Source organism: Python bivittatus, unplaced genomic scaffold (genome assembly GCF_059951505.1).
Source record: "Python bivittatus isolate LINGU-HERP-01145 unplaced genomic scaffold, Pbiv_v1 ctg000780_np1212, whole genome shotgun sequence".
Taxonomy (NCBI): Eukaryota; Metazoa; Chordata; class Lepidosauria; order Squamata; family Pythonidae; genus Python; species Python bivittatus.
In genome coordinates this window covers 2,366,755-2,394,434 of record NW_028277108.1, presented here as the reverse complement: position 1 = coordinate 2,394,434, position 27,680 = coordinate 2,366,755, and the positions used below count along the sequence as shown (strand labels likewise).

Sequence of the window (27,680 nt, the reverse complement as noted above, 5' to 3'; positions counted from 1 at the left end):
AGAGCTGGACACCATCTCTTTGAACAAACTATTGTTTCATTAAGAGTACTTTTATCTTGTCTGAATTCAACATCAAGTTTATTGGCCCTCATTCAGCATATTACTGATTTCAGACCCAAATGTAGTACTTGTATTATAGTACCTGTCAAAAAGAAATGGAGATAGGTTAGCAAACTAAGGACTCAAGTATAAACCTTCAGATAATGTTGCTCAGCATATAAGGGCTGGAAAGCATGAGGAAGACAGAACTGAATTCTGTTGGTCAAAACAAGGTTTCTGCATTATATTCTGAAACTGCCTGTCCCTCCTCCCTTCTCCCTCCCCTTCCCTGATAGAGCAGGCCCCTAAAAGATCGTGTCCTGAATACCTGGTTTAGGAAGCCTACCTAGAAAAACTAACAAACTATGAAATCAACAGCTGCTGAGAAGTCCACAAGCAATCAGTGGGGTCTTGCTTCCCCAGTCCATTTCCAGAATACATTACCCATTATCACCTAGATGGGCAATTCACAATCATCAAACATTCTTTGCTTTCCAGGAACATCTGTTCATTTTTCCTGCCACCAGCTGGCAATGGCAACATTGTTTTCCTATCAAAACCTGTAACAGCATAGAACAGTATTCACCAGGATCATCCTCCCTCACCATTCAGTATGTTTAGAATAGCAGAGAAATAGGAAATGTGTCTATCTGGATCACCATGGATTAAAATGACCCCCCCCCCAACCCAGTCTTTCTTCCCCTGGAATCTTGGTAGGGAAGTTTAACTTCTGACTATCCTCAAGCAGTGCCTGAAAACAAGACTGTGGGGGTATCTTATAGTAAAATAAAATTCTCTTGTTTCCTAGCAAGACCAGTGCAGAGGGAGAAAGGTATGAGGAGTTGAAAAATGGATTTTTGTGAGAGAATATAAGTATATGCATATGGTGTGCCCTCACCACTAACATCACCAACTTAGTCAAGTTAATTATCAACCTTTTGAAGTTATACTACAATAAAATTGTACTTAAGATGACACAAAACTAATTTTGTCACATTATATTGTCATGACTACAAATCTGTGAAGCTTTAAAAATGTTTTTATAACAAGAAAGTGTGTGACTCAACATTGGAATAATATGATTAGACACAACAATAAAATATCCACAACCAAGGCAACTATCAGCAACTGTACTTCTACACATCTAGCTTCAGAACACTGCAGAGGAACAAGCTTGGGAGCACTGTGAATGAGATTTAGTATCTAGATTAAAATACTAAAGCAAGTTGTACTAATAGTTGTACCAGTTGTTACTCAAGGAGCAGTGTAAAGAGAACATGTTGTCATAACAGTTACTTGTATAAAATATGAAACAGTTGAGTGATGGCATTGTTAGAATTCAAAGGACAGAGATGTTATGAAAGGCAAGAAAACAATTGACTGCACCCAGATGGATACAAATTCATGATGACCATCTATCATAGACTACTAGATAAAACCATAATAAAATCATTAATATTCTAATCTTCCAGGTGCAGCATCAGTTTGCTGTTTGCAATATATGCATAGAAGGATCATCAGGAGTCAAACTTGAGGGTGTTTTTGCCTTTATGTTGAGAAACAAAACTAGTAAAGCAATTATGCTTCCCTTCTTAAAGTCTACCCAGTAAGACCACTTTAAATTAAGATTGGTAGCATAAGAGTCCTTTCATAGTGCAGATGAAGACGACCTTCCTATGTGAACATTACAACTCTTCATCACAGACATGTTCTAGTCCTATTATTTACACAGAGAAACATATAGTGCTATTACTGGATATAGAGGGCCATGCAGCTCTAGCATTATTCATCCATCATACCCTCATGAATTAGGGATTCAAGGATAACTGCAGAGTTTGGTCTTCCCTGATGTAAGACTTATTCCCCTACCTGGACTTGGGCAGTGCCCTAAATCCCTGTTTCTATTTTTTCCATCTAGTGTTTCCTTTTGTTAGTTACTAATTCATCAACAGATTAAGCTACCTCCATTCACCCTCATCTGCCAAGTCTATTCTGCTAAACCCCCCAAATATTTCCTCAGTACTTGGAAAACAGTATGTAGCTAATTAAGGCAAGTGCATGATTTAATGCTTTCTTGGCTTACATTATTAATGGCTGGCACTTTCTCTAGGAAGAATGTTTTGGACGCAATATCCATGCCAGTCTTGGGCCTATTGTCCTTCACATTACAGTTGTCACCATCACTGGAAAACCTGAGACCTCTGGCTAACAATACTGAGGGGTAGTAAGATGGCAGGCTGCTGGTTTGCAGAACAATTTTCTGATTTCCTTAAAATCATTATAAGGTATGCTAGAATTAAACCTGTATGACTTCTTTACAATTGCTGATCTCAGAGATCTAATCTCATCTCAGGGAAAACTATTTCTTACACTATTTTCCTGAATCTAACTCCATTCCAAATCGTGTCCCTTTTCTCAAGGGAAAATAAATTAGGAACAATTACTGGTTCACATTATGATAGAATGTCTCCTAAGTGGTTTATGAATAAATCTACCAGCCATGTGGTCTTCTTGATTAATAGGAAACTCAAAATATGTTACCAGGTTACAACAGTTTAGACCATATTATTAAATCAGTCTTTATTAGAAAGTACCACTATATTTATTGAAGTGGTGTTCTATTTAATGCATATCACACTCTATTCCACTAGATTAGTTTTTCTAGATATCAGTAGGCACATTCTTATGCAGTTGATGTATTCATGGAGTAATTTGGGAGGAAAAGAAGCTACATAAGCAGTGTTAACAAAATCTATGCATCATAACTAATCCATAAAAAATATGCAATGCATCCTGATTTTTATGGATAGATACTGATTATGTTTGGTAAAGTACAAAGAGCAAAAATTAGTTTCAGGTGTAAAAGTAATGTCTTAATTTATGATCAACTCTACCAAAGAAACTGTAATGGGCAGGGTGATTCTGGAATGTGAATGGGGTTGCATTACACATATACAAAGATTTTCTAGATTTTCCTGAATGTGGTGGAGGATTTTTAAAGTTATGTTAGCCTATTTGGGAATTTTGAGATCCAGTTTGGTGTATTGCTTAAAGGCGCTAGGCTAGAAAGCAAGAGACTGTGAACTCTAGTCCTACCTTAGGCACAAAGACAGTTGAGTGACTTTGGGTCAGTCACTTTCTCTCAGCCTTAGACGAAGGCAGTGGCAAACTGCTTCCAAAAAATCTTACCAGGAAAACTCCAGGGACTTGTCCAGGCAGTTGCCAGGAATCAAGACTGACTCAAAGGCACACACCCCCCCCCGCCCCATGCAACAGTGACATCAATTTTCAGAAATTGTGGATAAAGAAAAAACTTCAGAAAAATGGAATCAAATGGCTACATATTGCTGTAGGTCACACGTTGTCTACCTTTATGATACATGAATTTCAATTCCCAGGCCTGGAAATCTCTCTCCTCTCCACTAGCAGAATTATCTGGTGAAACTCATAGAAAAACATATTCTGCATAGCAGATGACTAATACAGAACAGAGTATAGTTGGTGTGATCATGACTCTGATGTTCATGGTTATTCTGTAGCACAGAGAGGACTGACCCAAGACCACTTTCTCCCTTTCATTTTATCCATATCTCCTTGGCATACAAGAAGCTTTCCACCCAATTTGCATGGTAATTAATGATCTGAGTGCCAATGATTTTGGTAACAGTAATTATTTTCAGATTGATGTGAAATATCTGTGTGGTGGTTATTGCTCATATCTAGTTTAGTAATAGCTTTATAAGCCATAAATACACAGTGTCTCCTAAAGAAGGGGATACAATCCAATCAAATTTTAAGAAGCAATGACTACAGCCTATATCATACTGAAGAAATAGCACAGTAGAGATTAGAAACAAAGGAGCAGCACAGGAGGTACAATAAATTCAAGAGGGAGTAACTAACAACTGCAGGTACAGCCATTCCTGATATTTAAAAAAGACATATGTAGAGTATCGCTGGCATAGCCAATTCCATTTTATTATTTTAAAAAGCATTTCCTTATACAGGTTCCCTGATAAGTTATATCCCTAAGCTTTCAGCTCAGGGATAACAAGTGCAAACGAGAGCATATCTCAAACAAAATGGAGGCAATGGTCAAGACACACCCTGATGTTCTGAATTTGGGACTTGCTTTCTTTTTGCAAAGAAAAGTTCAGCGGAAATTAGAAGTTGGGCTACTTTATTTTTTTTCCTCTTACACCCAACTGTCTCCATGCATTCCCTCATGTGGACTACATGCTCACAGCTCATTGGGTATTAAAAACATTTTCCTTTTTGCAAATGTTAGAGGGCCTTGGAAAACAGAAATGTCAAAATGCATTTCTGTAGGCAAGGCAAAGAATCGTATGTTAATCCAGTAAAGTAAAAGTGGCAGTAATTGAAAATTTGCATGATGCATTAGCCTACAGAAAGTAAAATAACTTTCTTGCCCGAGAGTGCAAACACAATCAGTAGTTCAGAATTCAAGATACAGTGCTCAAAGTTGTTTACTGCCTAGTCCTTCATAAACAATGAATTACAGCACAAATGTTTTAGCTGAAATATGAACTGTAGTCCTTTAGCATCTTCATGAGTTGTTTTTAAAAAGCTATTATTTTCAGTTAAATTACATGGGTGTATTGAGATGTAGCTACAGGCTTCCTCTAGGACTTAAACTGCACAGAAATCAATATGAGCTAATAATTCCCTATGCTGGCTTGTAGGATATTGGGTTTTACATTTGGGGCATTCCAGGAAACTTTCATCCAGAAGACTTGCACGTTTTGGTGAAGAACGTTTGTCTTGTATTATCAACTTGTCTTCAAAAGTGGACTGGAAGTTGTCTAAGACTTCTAAACATCCACCACGTTCTGGAAGCTTCTGAAAAAAAAACTGTTGCATTTAAATATGACAGTATATACTTTATAATGCAGGCCAACAGTATTTCTTTAGGGGTCAAAATATCTAAATATAATTGAATTAAAAAAGGATATCTGACTGGAATGTAGTAGAATCTAGTAATGGGTATCAAGGGAAGTCTGTCTGACTCTTTTGACGTATCTACCGCGTTTCTAAATTCTCCACAAGATGCTGTTTTAAAACCGAAGGCAAAGGTTCTCAGAGTAGTCTATATAGCATCAAATAATCAGAAGTTGGGACAGGGTGTGTGAAATTGATTTAAAAACAGCACACCTGGCAAATAAAATACAAACTCAACAAAAATCACAGCTCAACGTACAAGCTATGTGTGGGAAAAGGAAAGTATATATTAGGACTGTGCAGAGATCCAGATTTGAAGGGCAAAATGTGACTCAGAGCCACATTCAGCCTTTCCCCAAGACTGAGCAGCTGTCATTTGGGTTACGGTGTTCCTGACAGATGCTACAAGTACACCCATATGTGCTCCGAATCTCATTTTGCCCTTCAAGCTGGATCTCTGCATAACTCTAGTAAAGATTCAGTCTTTAATTAATCCAGCAGTACTTACTGAGGGCTCAAGACGAGTAATTTGGTCTCTTGCCTTCCTCAGTTCCTTAAGGACTTTGTTCAACTGGTGTTGCAGGTTCTGGCGATCTAGCTTTTCATTCTCAAAGTCTGATGTGCATGACTGGATCTAGAAGAAAAGAAAAATGAAATGGTCTCCTAACTAAATGCTTTTTTCCTGTTTGATAATTAAGTGTTCCATTTAAACTTCTATCTATACACAAACAAAATAAAATTTACTTTTTTATAGATAAAAAGGAGGAATAGTTTGATAAAAGAAGTAGAGACAGACTTACAAGGGGATACAATTAATTCTGAATGAATTTTAAATTTATATTCTGTTCAGAACTTAAATATGAGTGGTCACTATGACAAATTACATTAATAATATTATGGTTTCTGGACAACAAAAATGTACACTATCTCTAAATTAGGACAAATTTTTGATGTTAAAATGAATCACATAGATCTTTGCCATGTGCTACAAAATAGCAGGGAACATAATTTAGTACCTGTTGTTCCAAAGCTGCTATTCTTGTGTGTTCTTCTTGCTGTTTTAGCAAAGACCTGTGGAGCACTTCAACCTATAGAACATGAGCAGAAGATTATGTTACAATCAGTACATTAAAAAAATTCCAAATAATAGATACAAGACATTTTCTTGGCTTTATTTTGCTCTTATTCTGCTACATTTTACTACTACTATAATGAAAAAAGTGACAGCATGAAGAGGAGTAATGTCTCCTTTTCTTAACTCTGGTCCCTCCCAATTCCTCCTCATCTGATCCAGCTATATTGTTCCAAATGCAGAGGTAGCCTTCAATGGCAGGTCTAGATAGAATGGATGTCTCAGTACAAATGCTCTCTCTCCACACTATAGCATCTTTGACAACATTTAAGGCAATGTTAATTTAGACCAGAAGGTTGAAGATGTACATGCTACAATCAGTTCCCTTCCACTTGGTATTTCCTTTCACTCGTTGCCAAAACCAGTGTTAAAATCTACACACAAGTTGTTACTGGCTGTTAGCCAGATTAGCAGAATTGTTTTAAAGGGTTTCATTTTTATAGTGTCTTTAGGCAGGCACAACTAATCCTAACCCAACCTTTCACCATCCAAATGGGATAGACCTGCAACTCCCTGAATTCCCAGTTTGCAGGATCAATTTGGGAAGTCTGTTATAAAAGTGTCTATGCAACAGGACAGAGACCTGAGACGAGAGGGTTTGTGTACGCTTCTTTTCTTCATCCAGTTTTTTTCTGGCCACTTCATTTTCATGTGTAAGCCTTTGCAGGATCTGCCCTTTGATGTGGTTTTCATCCTGAAGGGTCTTAATATCAGCTTGCTTCTGCAGCTTCAGTAGACCATTCACATTTATTGCCTCTTGCTTAATTTCATCATATTTCCTTTGCAATTCATTAAGATCAGCATGCAGCTGGGACACAATTTGCCTTTCTGCTTCCAGATTTCTTTCAGCTGTTGCCAACATCTGTTCATAATATCTCTGCTTGTCATCTTTTAGGATTTCACCAGAGGGCAAAGGGACATGGAACAGAACAGAACAGACATCCGTGAAAATATTAAGCAAACCAGCATATTGCACCTTAGATGTAAGAATATCTCACATGTTGGCATCTCCTCATAGCAAGCCCAGAAATCATAACCACAATAGCTTCTTGGGCTTTTTTTGATTTAGCATCCATACTATAATACTACTCTATTCAGATACTTCAAATGACTGAATTTTGAGATATACTGTTTTGGGATGTTATCTTGTATTCTTGTTTCTTGCCTTACAGAATATTAAAAGTGAAAATAAAATAAAAACAAATTCAATAATCTGAATATGGAAGTTTATCTCAGAAAAACTGCAGGATATTTCACAGATACTAGCAACATTAAGCACAGTTATTTTGTAATATATTCTAACATTAACACAAATTGTGGTATAAAATAGGAAACTTGAATAAAATTGTATGCTGATATAGACACTTCTTACAGATTTCCATGTGGCACTTTATATTATTGAAATTCTACAACACTCCAAGGGTACAACAGTGCTTGGTATACCTCTGGGAAACACATTCAAATCCCTAGTAAGTTTAATTTAGTGACCTTAAAATCCAACAAACACATATAGATTAGTCCTATAAGCTTTTAAAATATCCTTCTGAATATGTCAGTGATGAAGATCAATTTTGAGAGTTTCCTCCATACCACCATTCCATTTTTGAAGGTGCTGTTACTACAACTTTTCTAGTTCTAGTGGAAAGTCCCACTTGTTACTTTTGACTATCAAGTCCTTCCCTCACTAATTACACATACTCATGATACAGGTAGTCCTTGCTTAATGACTGTTTTGCAACCGTTCTAAGTTACAACAGTGCTAAAAGTGACTTATGACTGGTGCCCAAAGTTATGACCATTGCAGCACCCCCACAGCCACATGATCACAATCTGGGCACTTGACAACCAGCTCACACTTAGGATGGTTGCAGCATCCCAGGGCTCTGTGATCACCATTTGTGACCTTCCCAGCTGGCTTCTGGCAAGCAAAATCAATGGGAACCTGCGCGATTCACTTAATGACTGTGTGATTTGCTTAACAACTGCCACAAAAAAGGTCATGAAAATTGGGTCCAGTCACGTGATATTTCACTTAACAACCGCATCACTTAGCAACCTAAGTTCCAGTCCCAATTGTGGTAATTAAGCAAGGACTACCCGTACTAGATTTGTAAGATGTATTTGGGAATTGTAGTAAAAGTACAGGCTTCAAACTCTGACCCACATTCACTGACATCCATGTTTCCACCATCATTTAAGAGGGAGAGAGATCTTAGGTATGTAGACAGAGACAGATGCTTTAACCCCTTCCTCTCCTGTATACAATAAAACTTATTCTTTTAAAAACTAGTGGTAGAATTCAGGAAAATAGAGCCAGTAATGGTATGGCAAGGTGGAGAGGAGAAAACTACCACTGTTTTTCTCTAGTCTCTGATTAAAGTATTTTCGGGCTTTTTGGCTGTAAAATAAAAATTAATTAATTAAGATTAACGTGGGATTTCCAAGAAAAGTCTTGGAGCAGAGGGAGCATGTTTCCAGAGACAACTATCTCTATAGGAATAGGAAAAAACATTACTGGGAGATATTGCATTAGAATTGTGATCCTTATTTCTGGGCTTAAGTTTAATATTTTATCTTTCTGGACAATTATAGGGAATTGGATGCTTAATGTCAGCTTTTGTTCATCCATACCTTAGAGTGGGCAAGAACATATTAAATTTATTTAGAATATTTTTGTACTCTGTGTTATTAAATTGTAGCATTCCCCATTTCACAAAGGAAGTCATGCCATTTGTACTAGACCAGCACCAGACTGTTATGTTTAACCAGTGACCAGAAACACCCTTAATTGTTTCTCTTACTACAGTTTGTTTTTGTTTATGACCTGCTACTTTATTACCCAAAAAGGAAGAGGAAGAATTGAAACCTCTAGCCACATTTCTCTACGCTACACAGCCAGGAAATTGTTCTACAGAAATTATGTCAGGTTTTCCTCATTTTTATCTTTTCATATATCAGGATGGCAGCACAGGGCTGTGGTAACTCAATCTCTCTGGTGGACTGGAGTTATGGGGAGGATGCCAAGCACCCCTGGAAAATAAGTGATACCAAGGAGCTACATCAAGGTAGGAGGGGTCAGGCTGGGAAAACACCATGACATTCTGGGAGAAGTTTGAAACCTTCAGCCTATTACCTTACTGGTTCAGCCCTGCCACTACAAGGTTCTATAGGTGAGATAAGTAGACCTAGAGGATAGCCAGTGTAATTTTTTTCTTTAGTTTTCTCACACACACACACACACGATAGTGTTGTTGGTGTCTAACATACAGGCTGGCAATTTTTTCCTTTTTCCTTAATTATTTTAGCCCAGACAATGAAGAAATTTACACACAATAATACTTTTATTTCTAGCTTCCAGGTTTGGTGAGACAGCTAGATTCACGTTAGGGAGTAGAGCTCCTCTGGATGCTATTGAGTAGTAGGAAGAGAAGGGGAAGAAGATGATGATTTAGGAATTGGAATTGGAATAGCAGGAGTCCTGAGGGGTCGTTTTACCATATGTGGTGGACATGTAAAATTGCAAAGAAATTTTGGATTCAAATACAAATGTTGATGCAGAGCATACTACAAATACAGATTCCATTTAAACCAGAATTATTCCTGTTGGGGATAATGGACTTTCAGATAGGCAAACATCTTATTAGAATTACTCAATACATGATTACTGCAGCAAGACTTCTTTATGCACAATTTTGGAAAACCCAAACACTACCAACAATACAAGAATGGTTGTTAAAACTGATGGATATGGCAGAAAATGACAAACTGACTTGCCTATTAAAAGAAAACTTAAACAACTACTACCTTAAAGAATGGAAACCATTGATGGACTATTTGCAAAATGCAGGTGGGGTGAAGCTTACATGGGGATTTGAAGATTAGATTATAAATGTAATGGGATACATTTAGACAAAGAATTATTCCTATTTAATGTATTAAAAACTAGCACTTATGATAGCCTTATTATTTCTAAGACCAGAGATAGATTGGAAGTTATCTATTTTTCATATCTTTTCTTCTTTTACTTCTTTTTCTTTTCTTTTTCTTTATATTTTGTATTTCAAATTTTCCTTTTCATTTCTAACGTTTAAATATGTATCTTTAAAATCTCAATAAAATATTAAAAAAAAAAAAAAGGAAAAGCAGGAGTCCTTAGGAGCAATTTAGAAGAGTTCAAGAGAGAGCAAGAGGAGAATCAGAACCTGTTCAAGATCTGAGAGGAGGTAGAACGAACCTCAGTTCTCCCAACAAGGCTCAGAACTCCAGGTTCATTAAAAGAACTATTGTGTCACGAATATTTTCCAAAAAGTCACAGGGAGAGATGCAAGGTCCAGAGACAGCTAGCTGTGCCTAACAAGTTTTATAGGTGTATCTTAAGCTTGGCACATGACCACCCAAATAGACATATGGGATAGCTATAAGCAAAGAAAAACTATGGACTGGATATGGCCGGGATGCAACTGAATACAGTGAGGCAAAAAAGTATTTAGTCAGCCACCAATTGTGCAAGTTCTCCCACTTAAAAAGATGAGAGAGGCCTGTAATTTTCATCATAGGTATACCTCAACTATGAGACACAAAATGGGGGGGAAAATCCAGAAAATCACATTGTCTGATCTTTAAAGAATTTATTTGCAAATCATGGTGGAAAATAAGTATTTGGTCAATATCAAAAGTTCATCTCAATACTTTGTTATATATCCTTTGTTGGCAATGACAGAGGTCAAACGTTTTCTGTAAGTCTTCACAAGGTTTTCACACACTGTTGCTGGTATTTTGGCCCATTCCTCCATGCAGATCTCCTCTAGAGCAGTGATGTTTTGGGGCTGTCGCTGGGCAACACGGACTTTCAACTCCCTCCAAAGGTTTTCCATGGGGTTGAGATCTGGAGACTGGCCAGGCCACTCCAGGACCTTGAAATGCTTCTTACGAAGCCACTCCTTCATTGCCTGGGCAGTGTGTTTGGGATCATTGTCATGCTGAAAGACCCAGCCACGTTTTATCTTCAATGCCCTTGCTGATGGAAGGAGGTGTTCACTCAAAATCTCACAATACGTGGCCCCATTCATTCTTTCCTTTACATGGATCAGTCGTCCTGCTCCCTTTGCAGAAAAACAGCCCCAAAGCATGATGTTTCCACCCCCATGCTTCACAGTAGGTATGGTGTTCTTTGGATGCAACTCAGCATTCTCTCTCCTCCAAACACGACGAGTTGAGTTTAGACCAAAACGTTCTACTTTGGTTTCATCTGACCATATGACATTCTCCCAATCCTCTTCTGGATCATCCAAATGCTCTCTAGCAAACTTCAGACGGGCCCGGACATGTACTGGCTTAAGCAGGGGAACACGTCTGGCACTACAGGATTTGAGTCCCTGGCGGCATAGTGTGTTACTGATGGTAGCCTTTGTTACTTTGGCCCCAGCTCTCTGCAGGTCATTCACTAGGTCCCCCCGTGTGGTTCTGGGATTTTTGCTCACCGTTCTTGTGATTATTTTGACCCCACGGGGTGAGATCTTGCGTGGAGCCCCAGATCAAGGGAGATTATCAGTGGTCTTGTATGTCTTCCATTTTCTAATTATTGCTCCCACAGTTGATTTCTTCACACCAAGCTGCTTGCCTATTGCAGATTCAGTCTTCCCAGGCTGGTGCGGGTCCACAATTTTGTTTCTGGTGTCCTTCAACAGCTCTTTGGTCTTGACCATAGTGGAGTTTGGAGTGTGACTGTTTGAGGTTGTGGACAGGGGTCTTTTATACTGATAACAAGGTCAAACAGGTGCCATTACTACAGGTAACGAGTGGAGGACAGAGGAGCCTCTTAAAGAAGTAGTTACAGGTCTGTGAGAGCCAGACATCTTGCTTGTTTGTAGGTGACCAAATACTTATTTTCCACCATGATTTGCAAATAAGTTCTTTAAAAATTAGACAATGTGATTTTCTGGATTTTTTTTCTCCTTTTGTCTCTCATAGTTGAGGTATACCTATGATGAAAATTACAGGCCTCTCTCATCTTTTTAAGTGGGAGAACATGCACAATTGGTGGCTGACTAAATACTTTTTTGCCCCACTGTATGTCAGATCACAATGACACTTGGCAGAGGATGGGGAACAGCAAGAACATTACCTGTCTTAGAAATTCCATCTCAGAAAGTGACATTAGACTTCATGGGGCCTATCCAACCGAATCCAACCCAACCCAAGCACCTTGGTGGAAACAGTACGTATTAATTCTTACAGACCATGCTACTGGGAGGCCTGAGGCAGCAGCTCTAAACTGGACAGATGCCAGGTGTTCCTTGACATTTTTGCATTACAGATGTCATGTAGTCCAATCTCTGCTCAATTAAGAATCTGCAATGTAGGATGAATTACAACATTCCTGGCTAAAGATTTCTGAGCTTCTGCTTGAATACTGCCAGTGAAGGAGAATCTGTAGGCATACAGATGTAATACTATACAAATGTAATACTAATAGCTATTCAGGCACAAAACAAATATTTAATAGCAGAAAAATTTGCAGAAGCAAACAAACTGTAAAACTTGATATCAAAAAGTCTTGTCTGCATCTTTCTTCTATGAACATTGTTCTCGGAAATACTGTAGATTCAATCTGAACGATATACATTTTAAATTAACATCCAAAAAGCAAGTTTCATATGCCAGACCAGATCACCAATCATCTTCTCCTATGTATACAGTTGGGAGTCTGGGATCTAAGCAATGATCAGAATGCATTTTCTCCCCCTCCCCTCCCCAAATTACTGCGGAGCAAATATATATGTCAGAAGAGCTGTTCTTACAGCTGTAATGTGTTGACCAATATATGGAAATCTGATCAATATAAGTTAACTTTTGGGCTCTATGCAGTTTGTAGAATAATCAGTCAATACCTTCTGCCCTACCTTCTTTTGCTTGCTGTTGATTAACAGTTTCTAGCTGCTGCTCAAGTTCAAAAATCCTTGCTAAGAGACTCTGAACATAAGCCTCCCGTTGCTGGTCATATATTAGCCACTGCTGGTTTTTCTCTAAAGCCTGTAAAGAGATTTTAAAGTTAGTAAACAGATTTCTAGGGGAAAAAACAACCAATTTTATATCCTCTTTTTCAGTCAATCAGATATTTCAAATGCATTCTATTTGCAAGGCCTCTTTTGCATAACTCCTGGTAACATGACATTTCAGTAGAGTACAGTAGAAGCAAACACTAAACCAGTGAAAAATTATCTCTGTACTTTTTCTTCATTATCAGCACACTCTGCTGTTGGAAATGATATATTGGTGTGATTCAATATACAGTGATACTTAGCCCCAATAGTGTTTTGAGGCCCACTTTCAAATTTAACTTGAAAAGGAACAGATTGAATTATAGACGATTTCCAAGTAAATATACATAGAATTGGATGTTATTTACCTTAATTTTTAATAGAACCCAATAAAATGAACAGTGCAATCCTATGCATCTTTACTCAAAAGTCAGTTCCCGATTAAATCAACAAGGTTTCATGCAGACATCAGATGATTTCCCAGTACATTTGTCACATGTTGTCCCTTTGCTTGTTCAAACTATGAGTCACATAAAGGTGGGACAGCAACAACAGGCCTGAAGAAGCAGGACAAATTTATCACAAGCTCCAAATCCTACTTTCTGATGTACAGGCCATGTTTAGAACCAAACTGTGGCCTATCATGTGCCAAATACTCTCACATTCAATTCTTCTACCACCTTTTGGATGGATTGGTACCTATGCTAGTGCAGTCGTATGCATGTACGAGAGTTGTTAGTGAAATAAAGTATAATTTGGGAAGGTAGGAAGGGCTGCTCAAAGTGAGGGAAGGAAAAGAATGGAAGCAAAAAAGAGAGATGACTTGAGGGAGAATAAAAAAAGAAACACTCAGAGATACTATTGCTCATTTTGGCCAGAATAGCCATTTCTTTTCCAAAAGAATGACCTAGCAACTGGAGATTATGAGGGAGAGGGAAAGAGAGGGATTTTGCCCTTTATTTGAAGAAGAACACAAAAAGATTGGGTAAAGGAGATGGAGAAGGGATTTTGAGGGTGGTGGTGGTGTTTGCCAGTGGAATTGAAGAGAAAGAGAACCTTCCTTTCTGAGGTAAAAGGCCACAGGGATTTTAGGAAAGAAATAGTTAATTTCACCAAGCTGAGTAATGATACTTCCAGAGCTAATAACTATACACAGACTGAAAAATGCAAATTATAGAAATCCATTGCCACGTGCCCATTCAGAAGCCAGCTAAGTCATCAGAATGCAAACTTCAACATGAAGCACACCTGTCCAGCAACGAATGTCACTTAAATTATGGGATTTCCATCTGAGTAAGCATGACAAACTCCAAGGTTTTGCTAATGTCAGGGATTAAAGCAAGAAATTGAACAAGAATGGTAACCATTTCTCCACCCAGAGCAAGTTCATGGAATTTTTAATGCGTAACTTTAAAAAGCTCTACAAGAGAAACCAGCTCAATTTCTAAAGGTTAGTTGGTTGTGCTTTAAGCTTTATGGTCAAACATACATGGCAGGTATGTGCTTTATTTCTGTGGTGGATCATAGTCACTCAGTGGCAGAAATCTTAAAGCCTCCTCCACAACTAGCCATCCCATTAGATATGTGATTCCTACAAAGTTTTAAGGTTGTCCTCCAAGTATACTCAGCGGTGTGGAGCTGTGAAGTGTTTTTTATTTTCCCAAAGGCCATAGCTCAATGTTTAAAGAGTTTATCATTTTCATTCCTTGACATATAGAACTTAGGGCCAAAGTACACAATGCATACAATATGTGGCTGCCCTATAATTTATTTTATTTTCTGTAGTATAAGAGTGTCGTAGCTGAGTTGGTAGAAGGGAAACTTAATGCTTAAGGACAATTTTTTTACATATGCTTCTATGGTGCCACTACACCAAACTGGCTCTCACTTTGTCCCATGTTTGATTCTAATCTTAATCAGGGCATTGTACTTGCTCTAGAGAAAATAAAACCAGAGCAGGATATTAAGGTATCAGGCAGTTTGTTGTCTTGTGATATTAGCTTTGATTAGAAACCTGGACCTAAAGGACTGATCCAGTTCCAAAAAAGGATAAGATCAGCCCCTTTACTTTCAGACTATTCTGAACTTGAGTATATAGAAACAACCCTATAAAGAAAAGCAAAAGTTTAAAGCTAGTAATTTTCAGTACAGAGACAGAGATCTCTGCCCAGCCCTGCCTTATCATGCACAAAAAAGCATCCTCCATATGTAAAAAGGTGTGGTCACCATGCATGGATGGAGTACTATGTCAGAACATGTCAGTACAAATAAGTTAAAGAATTTTAAACAAAGACTAAAGTCTAGTTTTCTTTAAGATCAAGAAACCTTTGGAAGAATAGGGTAAATATATGCATGCCATCTATAATCTCTTACAAAGTATGGCTATTTTGAATAATTCCCTATTGAGAAGTTTCTTTAAGTTGTTAAGGTTGTCCTCCAAGTGTACTCAGCCCTGTGGAGCTGTGAAGTGTTTTTATATCTTCCCAAAGTCCATAGCTCAGTGTTTAAAGAGTTTATCATTTTCATTCCTTGACATATACAACGTTTTTGTCATTTTGCATCTGATTAACACTACTAAACAAATTATAAAATCTCAGAAAAAAATTTACACCATTATTGATCTATGTCTATGCATAAGTAATTTCAATTGAAGTTACTCCCAAGTGTGTATAGAACTGTAAACTTCTTTAAAGAATCCAGAACCTGGTTATTGCTGATGACGTCTTTTCAATGAATAATTAGAGTGATGAACATTAGGGGCAGGGCCTTCTTCGCAGCAACTCCTCCCCTAATGTAATCCTCCCCTTAGAAGGGAACTGACACACTCCCAAGGAATGTGTCAGTTCCCTTCTAAGTTATGGCAATGGCTTCCAAAACCACACATCTTTAAAGTGGCTTCAAACTGATGTGTCACTCCACTATTTTATTATACTGGCAATGTATTAGATGAACATCTTACTGATTTATTGTCATTTTAATGTTTTATTAGATTAATGTATTCTTTTGATTTTGATTCTTGTATGTTGTTGCTGCCTTTGAAAGATGGGTTCAAAAAGTCAAAGTAATCTTTATTGTACATTGTACTACTCGTACAATGAAATTAAATGCCACCCCAGTACAGCTTTAAAAATATAAAGCTGCACTGGGGTAGCATTTAATTTCGTTGAGATAGATACCATATAACTGCATAAAAATAATGATTTCACAATATCAACAAATGGTTGTTTGGCTTTAAAAAGATATATGCTCATTGTTGAAATAAAGTCTCCACAATAGTAAAGCAATGCATTAACGTGTGTATGTAGGAGATTAAAAAACTCTGACAAGAAATTTCGTATTCCTTCACAAATAAAAAGCTTACAATAACATATGTAGATCAAACTATAATTTAACAGGTATATTCACTTCTTTAACTTTATTTGAACCCATTCAGAAGGCTTCCAATAGCTCAATGGAAACTTTTGTTTAAACAGCCATCCTTTGTATCATACTAAAGCAGTTTTTGAATTTAACAATAGTTTTCATGAGACATAAGGGTTGCTGTTAATGGAATTTAAGGCACTTTCTTCCTAGCTCAGAGTACTATTTTCACGGTCCTCTTTATATTTTCCTTAAATGAGTGAGTGTTCAGAGATATAGACAAGATAGCAATATTTAACAGATGTAATCTAACAAAGTTATAGGCTTTCAGTCCCTGGCCTTGTTTGAAGTAAGCAAATTGAATACTCTGCATTTTTGTTTAATCATCCATTCTTAATTGCTGCGGAACTGGATGTGCCATTTAATAGCAAAAGTGGCCAATGTATAATCAAAAAGCCCACGTTGGTCTTTCAACATGGTCTTAACCCTCTTTTCCACCTAGGAATGGGAAGTGAGATTTTGGCTGCCTGCCATACCTCCAATTTGTTTGTTTTATTCAGAAAAGCAGATAAATATTGCAAATGTTCAGATGCAGGTCAGGTGCACAGTGTTAAATGCTGAACAAATGCTATTTGTGTAACTGAACTACAGCAGCATCTAATAAGGGGGAGTGGCAACACACCAGATCAGTGTTCTGCCTACAGACAAATACATTAATGTTTGAATTGAGAAATTACAATTTAATCTATATGTTTCATGAAGTTTGACTGAGTTAATGTGCTGCTCTTTGAATGGATACATTCCAAAACACTGAACATAAAAGCAGGATTTACTGATGACACTGGAGAAGATCCATGTTACCCTATGGTAGCAAAAAATAAGGAGTCTGATAGCACTTTTTCCAACTAACATGTTTTAAAATTTACTGATAGTGGCTCATATATAGTATAATGCTGAGCTTATGAAGTTATGGCATAAACCAGCAGAAGTTATTAGCTTTTGTTACATAGCATTTTATAATTAGCTTACTTTCATGGAGTCCATGGAACTAAATTCAGTTCCTGCCTCCTCTGTGAATGAAGAAACTGAGCAGAGATTTGAATCTGCCTCAACACAATATTTGAACCAATGCAAAACCACTATTCTACAGGGTAATATAATCATATACAGGTAGTCCTCATTTAACCACCACAACTGGGACCAGAATTTAGGTTGCTAAGTGATGCAGTCATTAAGCAAATGATCACATGATCACTTCGCTTAGTGACCGCAATCCTGGCAATCCCGGTTGCCATTGTTAAGTGAATGCCCTGGTCGTTAGGCGAGGCAACTTTCTGCTGGTTCCAGCAAGCAAAGTCAATGGGGGAACCATGTGATTCACTTAACAACTGCATGATTTGCTTAATGACCACAGTGATTTACTTAATGACTGCGATGATTTGTTTAACAACCCCCACAAAAAAAGTTGTAAAATCAGGTCCGGTCACATGATGATTCATTTATGACCGCACTGCTTAGTGACTTAAATTCTGGTCCCAATTGTGGTCATTAAGCAAGGACTACCTATACTGTGTCAGTCCTTTAAAAATCATTTCTGTCTAAATGTAAAATAGATGAATTGGTTATTTTTATTTGAAATCAAGGGTGAACAAGGGACAACAGCTTCTGCTTTCATGCCCTGTCTCTAGAAAGCTACAGATCTTTGACTGATTACTAAGAAAAACTAAATTTTGTATTTGATCCTAATCTCCCTATTACTTACTGTATTACAGCTATATTCCCATGTACTCTTCTTTGGGAAACCAGTGACAGTTAGCTCCAGACAGGCCAGTACAGGATTATTCTACATTGTCTATATTTTTTATTTTATTTTATTTTATTCCTTAAATAAAACATACAATGTATTTGATAAAATGCCTTACATCTTTCAGCTGAATTTCAATTTCATGTGTGTTGACTGTTGTTCCAGGACAGTGTGCAGTCTTCTCCTGTTAAAAACAGAAATAGCGAAACAGTTCAATTCCATTAACTGAAAGCACATGTCTGTATGTTCAAGATAGGAGCAAGAACTGCCACATTATGCCTTGCAAGCATTGGACTTCTGTAATTTTTCAAACCAGTGAAGCATTCTAGATTCTACGTATCACATTTCTACTAAATATTTCCTTCTGCAGTGCAGTACAGATTAGAACAGATAAGAAGCACATGGCTAATTTAAAAAATGCTAAGCAGGATTGGACCTAGTTATATTTATATGGGAGACCACCATAAAATCCCACAACTCTCATCTGGAATTTAAAAAAAAGAAAGGAAAACATGGTCAGCAGAAGACAATAGCAAATGGCTTCTGTATCTTTGCAAACAAAAAACAAAAAACAACCCCACCAACATGGTTTTGTCTATGTAATCATCATGAGTTGAGTTTTGACTCAAATGAGACTTTAATAAATTCCAGAACAGAATCTACTGAGCTACCTGCAAATAGGAAAGTTTCACATATTTGGCAAAAGATGACAGAAGCTCTAAAATTATTTGGATAAGTATCAGATTATCTTGACTACAATCTATTATTTTAAAACTTTGTACATTATAGCTTCAGGACAAAAGAGAGTAATACATACCAAATCTATACAACCAGCATGTATCTATTTGAGTTTAAGTGCACTTATTGTTTTGCATAATGGCTGATATGTTTCAATTACCAAGTGTCTTATCAATATACTTTGTGATTTAAACAAGCACCTGACTTACCACTGTGGCATTTGGTATTTTAAGTTTCAAACTTTATAGGACTGGTACTCTACTGCCATCTACCTTCAGTAAGTGGTACCTCTGTAATCCTTTTCCATAATATCTCATAGCTAATCAAGTCAGTAGAATCAAATTTACAATCTGTTCATCAACTTGGGTTTTAACAGAGTGATGTCCAGAGAAGCAATTTTCAGCATGATTAGGGCATAAATGACTGTCTGAAGGGCATAACTGGTACACCAAATGAAACGATGCAAAGGCCTTCCTCATCAAACAGGAGGTGGGGGTTCAGGAAGACCCCTAGATCGCACACCACTCTTAAATGGGCAAGTGCTACCTCATCCAAGGTTAAAGAGTTCAAAAGGAGTTCAGTCCCAAATAACTTCCAAACAGCATTATAAGGAAAATGGTTAAGTAAGTTGACACATATTTTTATAAACTCACCTGGGAGATCTGGACATTACCGGCTCTGCTTTCAAGATCTGTACATCTTGCAGAAACTGCAGATATATGATTTTTCTGCCATTCTACCTCTTCTGAGAGGGAATTCAGTAGCTGCTCCCGTTTAGCCACTTCTTTTGTTTTCTCTTCTAGTTGACCACGTAGAGAAGCAGTATCTGTATTTTTGCTTCTACTCCTTAACTCATCTTTCAGGACCTGGATTTCTTGATCTTTCTTTCCAAGTTTACTTTTATATTCTTCTGTTTCCGTTTCAAGGGCAAGTATTTTCTACATGAAGTACAAACAAGCATTTAACAAGAAAATAGGTCAGTTTCCAAACTATAAATTCCTGATTGAGTAGAAATGGCTAATTGTGCCGACAAATATGAATATACCGGAGAGTGAAGATAGTAAAATTAGGCTTACGGCACACGATTTGGAATACTGTACTATTCTGCCTAGAGATTGTCCATTTCATAGTACTGCCAAAAGTACAGTCTCATTAAAATGTTCATATTTTACCAAAATACTACGCCAAAAGCAGAAACAAAAAAGACAAAGTAACTAAAAAAGACCAAAAATACAAAAAAAGGTACAGCTAACTCCAATTCTTATGAAGCCAGGGATTTAATGTTAAGGATCATGTGAAAGTGAAACAAAAAGTAGCTACCCAAAAAATGGAGTTTCACCAACAAGAACTGTACAACGTTAATAACTTGTGTGTACATAAACGGCTCAGATGATGTCTTATCAATTGCCAGCTTTTTACAATTAAATTTTAAATAATTTAAATAGTTTAAGCTATTTAAACTATTTAAGTTACGATAGTTTGTGCAGGCTCTTCAAAAGAGTTTAGGAGAACACAGTTGCAGAGTAGAGGGAAGAGCAACTAAGCCTTGGGGAAAAAATGCACTAAAATCATAGATCTCTTCTGATGAAATAATCAAGAAACAAATCATTTTAAAAAGCTACTGCAGTATGTTAATAGTCATAACAGCAACAGTGAAAGTTATACTACCTGCCCTGAGTGCTTAATAGGCATTAGAAGAGAAGGAACTAGTAAATGAAGGAAGGAAGGAAGCATTTAGGGTGTTCTTAGGGAAGGCGATATTGCCATCCCATTGCCAGATGTGGTTGCAGAAATCTAGAAGCAAAGCTAACAGGCAGCACAGCAAGGCACCCAAAGAAAAAGCAGGGCTATTCCACCCCCCTGCTAAGACATCACATTACAGTAAGGGCTAGGGTCCCGTTATCAGTTAGTTCCTTTTTGTAGTTAGATGAAAGGTGAACACTTTGGGTTATAAAATATTTTGTCTCACAGCTAATATTCAGGTTTTAACTAAGATGCAAAGCAAAGATTGTTTTATTTGTCAGTCCTTAATTTATATCACCTCCAGAAGCCTCTTCCTTTCTTCAGGTGTCATTTTGCTTTTGCCCTTAATGATTTCTTCCAAAGACTTTTTCAGAGCCGCATTTTCTTTCTTATACACCTGCAATTCTGATTCAGATTTGGAATCACCAGACTTGAATCCCCACTTGCTGATATTCATCTCTTTGATGGCCTTTGATGTCATACTCCCAAAAAATCATCAGGTACTACTCAAGAAGCAGCCACTTCATCTGCACGATTAAAAAAAGAAAAAAATCCTCTACTTCCAAACCCACAAATAGTACAAGCCCATGGGAATTATTGTCTAACATAAATTCTTATCATTAAAATGAAATCCATTTATTCATAGCTTTATTATATATAAACCACAGCATTTTACAACAGACAGACAAAGACATGCAGGATTCTGCCTTATCATAAATAGTATGAATAACAGTTCCTTTCAAAACCTACTGAACATTTTTATAAAATAGAAAAAGTTCTTTCCAAATAGAAAATTAAATGTTAAAATAGACACGATAAGGAACTTAAAGGAAACAGAAACAATGCAATATGCAGCTGCTAAAAGCCTTGAACTAACCATGTGAAACCATATGCAAAGGAGGTAGCCTATTCTAGAGAGATTAAGATAAAGAATGTTTGCAACTGGGTGTGTCACTTTTAAAAAGAATAAAACCTGAAATGCAGCCAGATGAATTTGAGAGCAAGGGGATACTTGAGGAGAAATTGCCATTCCCATCATTTAAGATGTCTCCCCAATTGTTGTTTGCTTTGTAGAGGGAAAAATTACATATTTTTTTCCATGCACATCAGCTGCAGTGAACATCATCAATTAAAAGACTTCATTTCAGATTTGCCCTTTATTAAACATTAAATCGAAGTAACTAGAAATACCCTCAAATACTATATGACATACTCCAAAAGGGCTGGATTACTGATGGAGAGAGAAAAATAGCTCCAAAAACTAAAAATATCATTACCACCAGCCACTCTCTCTCAGCCCACCACCTCACAGGGTTGGTGGTTGTGGGGAAATAGGAGGCAGGAGTATTAAGCATGTTTGCCGCCTTGAGTTATATACAGTATATAAAAAGGCAGAATAATTGTAATAATGTCCTTGATGTGGCTGTGGGGCTTACATGCTCTGAGGAAGATGAGAGCTATGCCAGAGGTTCAACCATACTGGACAGGTCTCATCAGAGGAGCCAGACAAAGAGTGTCTCTCCCATAAACAATATGGTGAGATGTAACTTACAGAAACCTATATTGGATCAGTCATCACCTGGGTCAACAAGGACCGCACTAGGTGTTGGAGTTCCTGGACATCTGGTGATAAATGGGCTATAGGACTCAGGACTGTTGGCTGAGCAACCAGGGCCAGCAGCTGCAGGACTACTGGAAGAAAAGTTGCTTACCTGTCACAAATATACAAAGACTGAAAACAAAGAAATAATTATTTGCTATTACAAATCAAGTCCAATGAGAAGAGGATATCTTAAAAGAATGCACCAATCCTGGAAAGAACAACATTCAGAATCAGAAATAACAGAACAGAGACTAGCAGATCAACGTCAATTTATAATACAAAATAAAGAATTCACAGAAGTAGAACTGGAAGAACTGCAAAGGTTTACCAAGGGAAAAGAAATTGAAGCCTTGACAGAAGTAGCTCAGATAGTAGAGACAATCCAAGGGGAGTCGGTAGTAGAGAAAACCAGCTTTGCTACTGAACCATTTTCATTCCTAAACCAGGCACCCTCTCCTCTACCTTTTCTTCAGAAAGAACAAAGTCCTCTAAATGAAAAACAAGAGGAACTGAAACAAAGAATAACTGAGCATCTAGACAAATGCACAAAACAACAGAATAAGGTTGCTTGCGTTGAAGCTTGTTACAAAGAAACAGCTAGCACAAGTATTAAAGATGCCAATACTGTAATATCAAATATAAGCACCAGCTCACTGCAAGAAACAAACTAACTGATGCACAGCACGGCTGCAGTTATAACTGCAGATCTTTGATGCAAAATCAACAAACAAGAAAAAAAGCCAAACAGTGCATCACCAAAATGGAAGATCAGGTTGGAAAATAAGATCAGCATGCTAAGATCAGATGCAAGCAAGCTAAAACAGGTGAAAGAAAAGAAGCTGAAGAACAAGAAGACCAAAGAATACATGATCAAGAAATATCAGCTAGAGACAAGGAAGATCAAGGGAGTACTGGAAATAATAAAGCATCAAATAACAGCCATAGCCAAGAAAATCAGTAGATATGAAGCTTGAATTGCATGCTACAGGCAGAATCTCAAATTTCAGCTGAATCAGAAATGTTTCTACCAATCCATCAATAATGGAGAGACTGCAGTGAACCAGTCAACACCTGACAAAGAAGAAACAGTGCAGTCCTGGGCGCAGCTATGGGACAATCCAAAGAAATACAGCAAAAATGCAGCTTGGATAAAGGAGGTAGATAAGAATAAAAAAGAAGCTGAAATGAAAGAACTTGTAATAACAGCAGAAATGGTAGAGAAAAGGGCAAGGAAGATCAAGAATTGGTCAGCACCAGGTGAAGATGAACTGCATGATTTTTGGTTGAAACATCTGACTGGTCTGCACCCACTCATTGCCAAGCAATTTAACATTGCAATGTTAACAAGCTAGCAACAAGCAAGAAGGTGAAATTGAAGATTGGTTAACATCTGGCAAAACCTACCTGATAATGAAATATCCAACAAAGGGGGCAGTGCCAGGCAACTACAGCCCAATTACCTGCTTCCCAACAACTTTCAAATTGCTAACTGGTGTGGTAGCTGATGCAGTCCGATAGCATCTAGCTGAAAACAAGCTCTTTCCATCTGAGCAGAAAGGAAACCACCCAAGCAACAGAGGGACAAAAGATCAGCTCCTAATTGACAAGATGGTTTTGGAAAACTGTAACAAAAGGAAGACCAACCTGAATGTAGTTTGGATTGATTACAAGAAGGCATTCGACTCCCTGCCACATGATTGGATAATCACGTGCCTAGAAATAACAGGAGTCTGTTTCCATCAGAAACCTTGTGCAAAGATCAATGGCACAATGGAAGACACAGTTGCTGGTCAATGGTGATAGACTGGGAGAGGTTAACATCAAGAGAGGAATCTTTCAAGAAGACTCACTATCATCACTACTGTTTGTCATTGCATTGATTCCTCTGTCAACAATAATGAACAAGTCAGGCCATGGCTATCAAACATTAAAAACATCTGCCAGGCTATCTCACCTCCTTTACATGGATGATCTGAAGCTGTATGGAAAAACAGCATCCGAAATAGGATCACTGCTCTGAATATACAGCCAAGATACTGCAATGGAATTTGGACTTGGACTGCCACCCTTACCATCAACAGAGGAAAAATAGTGAAAACTGAAGGAATCAAGATGGCTTATGGTCAAGAGTCTGGATGAAGATGACTATAAATACCTGGGCATCCTTCAGGCTGACAACATCAAGCACACTGAAGTCAAGAAGAAGGTTAGTAGTCAATACATCATGAGAGTGAAGAAGATCTTAAAGTCCAAACTCAGTGGAGGAAATACCATCAAGGCGATTAACTCCTGGGCAATTGCAGTCATTAGATACACAGCTGGAATAGTGGATTGGACTCAAGCAGAACTAGAAGCCCTGGATAGGAAGACCAGAAAAATAATGACAATGAATCATGCCCTTCATCCACGCAGTGAAGTTGACAGACTCTATTTACCAAGGAGCATAGGTGGGTGTGGAATGTTACAAGTACACCAGCAGCTGAAGAGGAAAAAAGGACATTGGAAGAATATCTGAAGGACAGTGAGGAAGATGCACTGAAGCTAGTATACCATGAAGGCTTACTGAATACCAAAGAGACCAAACTGGCTCATAAGAAAAACCAAATGAAGAATAGGCAAAGTATTACATGGCCAGTACACACACACAAAACTACCAGGCGAAGCAGATAACAAGAAGACCTGGCAATGGCTAAGAGGAGGAAAGTTGAAGAAAGAGACAGAGAGGCTAATTCTGGCTGCACAAGACCAAGCCTTAAGAACAAATGCATGTAAAGCCAGAGTTGAGAAGACAGCAACAGACAGCAAATGCCACCTCTGCAAAGAAGCTGAAGAAACAATGGACCACCTAGTTAGCTGCTGCAAGATGATTGCACAGACTGACTACAAACAACGGCATGACAAAGTAGCAACAATGGTGCATTGGAATATCTGCAAGAAATACAAGCAAGAACTGGTAGGACCACAAAACAAAGTAATAGAAAATGAAGAAGCTGAAGTGCTCTGGGACTTTAGAATTCAAACAGACAAGCATCTGCCACACAACACCCCAGACTTAACAATTGTTGATAAGAAAGACAAAAAAGTCTGGATAGTGGACATTGCAATACCCAGACACAGCAGAATAGAAGAGAAAGAATTGGAGAAAATCACAAAACACAAAGACCTGCAAACAGAAATAGAATGATGGTGGCAAAAGAAATCTAAGATAGTACCAATAGTAATAGGTGCTTTGGGTGCAATCCCCAAACATCTGGAGTACCCTTGAAAACCATCAGCATTGACAAAACTTCCATGAGTCAATTGCAAAAGGCAGCTTTACTTGGAACAGCTTACATCTTGCAATGATACTTTTAACACCATCAAACAACATCTGCCTATCCCAGGTCCTTGGGAAGGACTCAATAGGTGGACAAAAATGCCAAATCCAGTCTAAACATCTGGCTGACTGCGACCAACCATAATAATATAATAAAAACACAAACAGAATGCTGGCAAGGAAAAGCATTACATGGTCAATTTCTACAAAAGATTGAGGGGAAAATGGATAAAGATAATACCTGGCAATGGCTTACAACTGGAACATTAAAAAAAAGAAACTGAAGGTTTGATTTTGGCTGCTCAAGAGCAAGCTATTTGAACTAATGCAATCAAGGCCAGAATTGAAAAATCATCAAATGATTCAAATGCAGATTGTGCAAAGAAGCAGAAGAAACAGTAGATCATATACTCAGCTCATGCAAGAAGATCACACAAACTGACTATAAACAACAACATAACAGTCACCAAAATGATTCACTGGAACATTTGTAAAAATTATCATTGCCAGTAATGAAAAATTGGTGGGAACATATAGTTGAACAAGTAGTAAAAAATGAGCAGGTTAAAATATTGTGAGATTTCCGAATACAAACTGATAAAGTCTTGGTACATAACACACCAGATTTAACTGTGGTTGAAAAGAAGAAAGTGGGGATAATTGATGTGGCAATACCAGGGGATAGTAGAACAGAAGACAAAGAATTGGAGGAGATCACAAAGTATCCAGATCTGAAAACTGAAGTTGAACGATTATGGCATAAACCAGCAGTGGTGTTCCCAGTGGCTATTGGCACACTGGGTGCCATTCCAAAAAGCCTTGGACGACGCTTAGAAACAAGGGAGTCACATAAATAGATTAGACAGGAATGTAAGGACAAATGTTACGCTTATAGCAACAGAGAAAAGGTATGCCAATTAGAACCTGAAAAATTAGGCTATTCCTTATTAGGAAAATAAAACTTGAACATTCTAGAACTAGAGATGCACAGACTAGCTGTTTACACCTGACTATAAAATGGCTTTGCACCCCTTGCAAGGGGTCCACCACATTCAATGCTTTTGCCTTGTATGCTGAATAAAACTCTGATTTACAGTGTCTGGTGTATTGACCTGAGTAACTAAGCAACTATAGAGAAGGTGTGACTGCTGCCATGAGATAAAGAGGCCCTCAAGTCACACCCAACAACTGTTGAACACATCCAAGCTGTTTGTTTGTTTTGGCGGGGGGGGGGTCACCAAAATGGTTTTGCCCTTGCCTGATTCCATGACGTCCCAGTGGAGGCACAGCCTAGGGATTTCCTAGTGGTCTCCCTTCCAAGCCCTAAGAGGGCCGAGTCTGTGTAGCTTTCAAGATCGGCCAGGTGCCGCCACCTGTTGAGGCCTGTTTCCTTCTCTTCTTTCTCTCCACAATGGCTCAAGAAGCCTGCTCCAGCACCGGCTTGCTGAGGCGGAAAAGCACAGCTCCCCCGACCCCCGCCTTCCCCATACATACCTCAGCAAAGCCTCTGGAGCGCTAGGTGGACACTGCCGGGCGGAGAGGAGCGCTTTAAGATGGCAAGGCGGTGGCGGCACTGACAACACCGCACCCTCCCTCCCACCGCGCACGGAAGGAAGGGGACGGAACGGGACGGCCCGGAGCGGCGAGCAGGAAACAACGGCAGTACCGCTCCTCTTCGAACCTAGCCCCGCTCGAACGCGGCTTCCGAGAATTTGAATGCCGCGGCTGCGTGTGACGCCACTTCCGCCTGGTTACCAGGCTACGGGGGCTACGTGAGACCAAACTAAGGTGCGGCGGAAGCTGGAGGTTACGTGACGTCAGGAACTCGGGTTCCCTCCGTGGCGTTCGATGTGAAATGATCATGAGCAGCTGTAACGAAGGGAACGAGGGGGTTGGATTTTACAACCCCCGCGATGGTTTAATGATGTTTCTATTTTCTAACGTGT

At 38.3% G+C, this 27,680-nt stretch overlaps 1 protein-coding gene across 3 annotated transcripts; it reads right to left on the bottom strand.

The window, feature by feature from the left end:
• Positions 1-1,078: 1,078 nt before the first annotated feature.
• On the bottom strand, positions 1,079-27,445 carry CEP55 (centrosomal protein 55). 3 transcript variants are annotated; one of them, XM_025168906.2, is made up of 9 exons: positions 27,229-27,445; positions 21,114-21,342; positions 19,726-20,010; positions 18,453-18,518; positions 13,033-13,162; positions 6,714-7,018; positions 6,015-6,086; positions 5,507-5,632; positions 1,079-4,911 (listed from the first exon to the last, which is right to left on the bottom strand). In XM_025168906.2, exons 2-9 carry the CDS (start codon positions 21,294-21,296, stop codon positions 4,690-4,692), a joined length of 1,389 nt encoding a protein of 462 aa, XP_025024674.1. In that variant the 5' UTR covers positions 21,297-21,342; positions 27,229-27,445; the 3' UTR covers positions 1,079-4,689. The 3 variants fall into 3 exon arrangements, with proteins under 3 accessions (XP_025024674.1, XP_025024675.1, XP_087985110.1); XM_025168907.2 differs by having other exon boundaries at positions 1,079-4,899; XM_088128984.1 differs by lacking the exon at positions 27,229-27,445 and adding an exon at positions 24,574-24,787.
• Between the last annotated feature and the right edge of the window lie 235 nt (positions 27,446-27,680).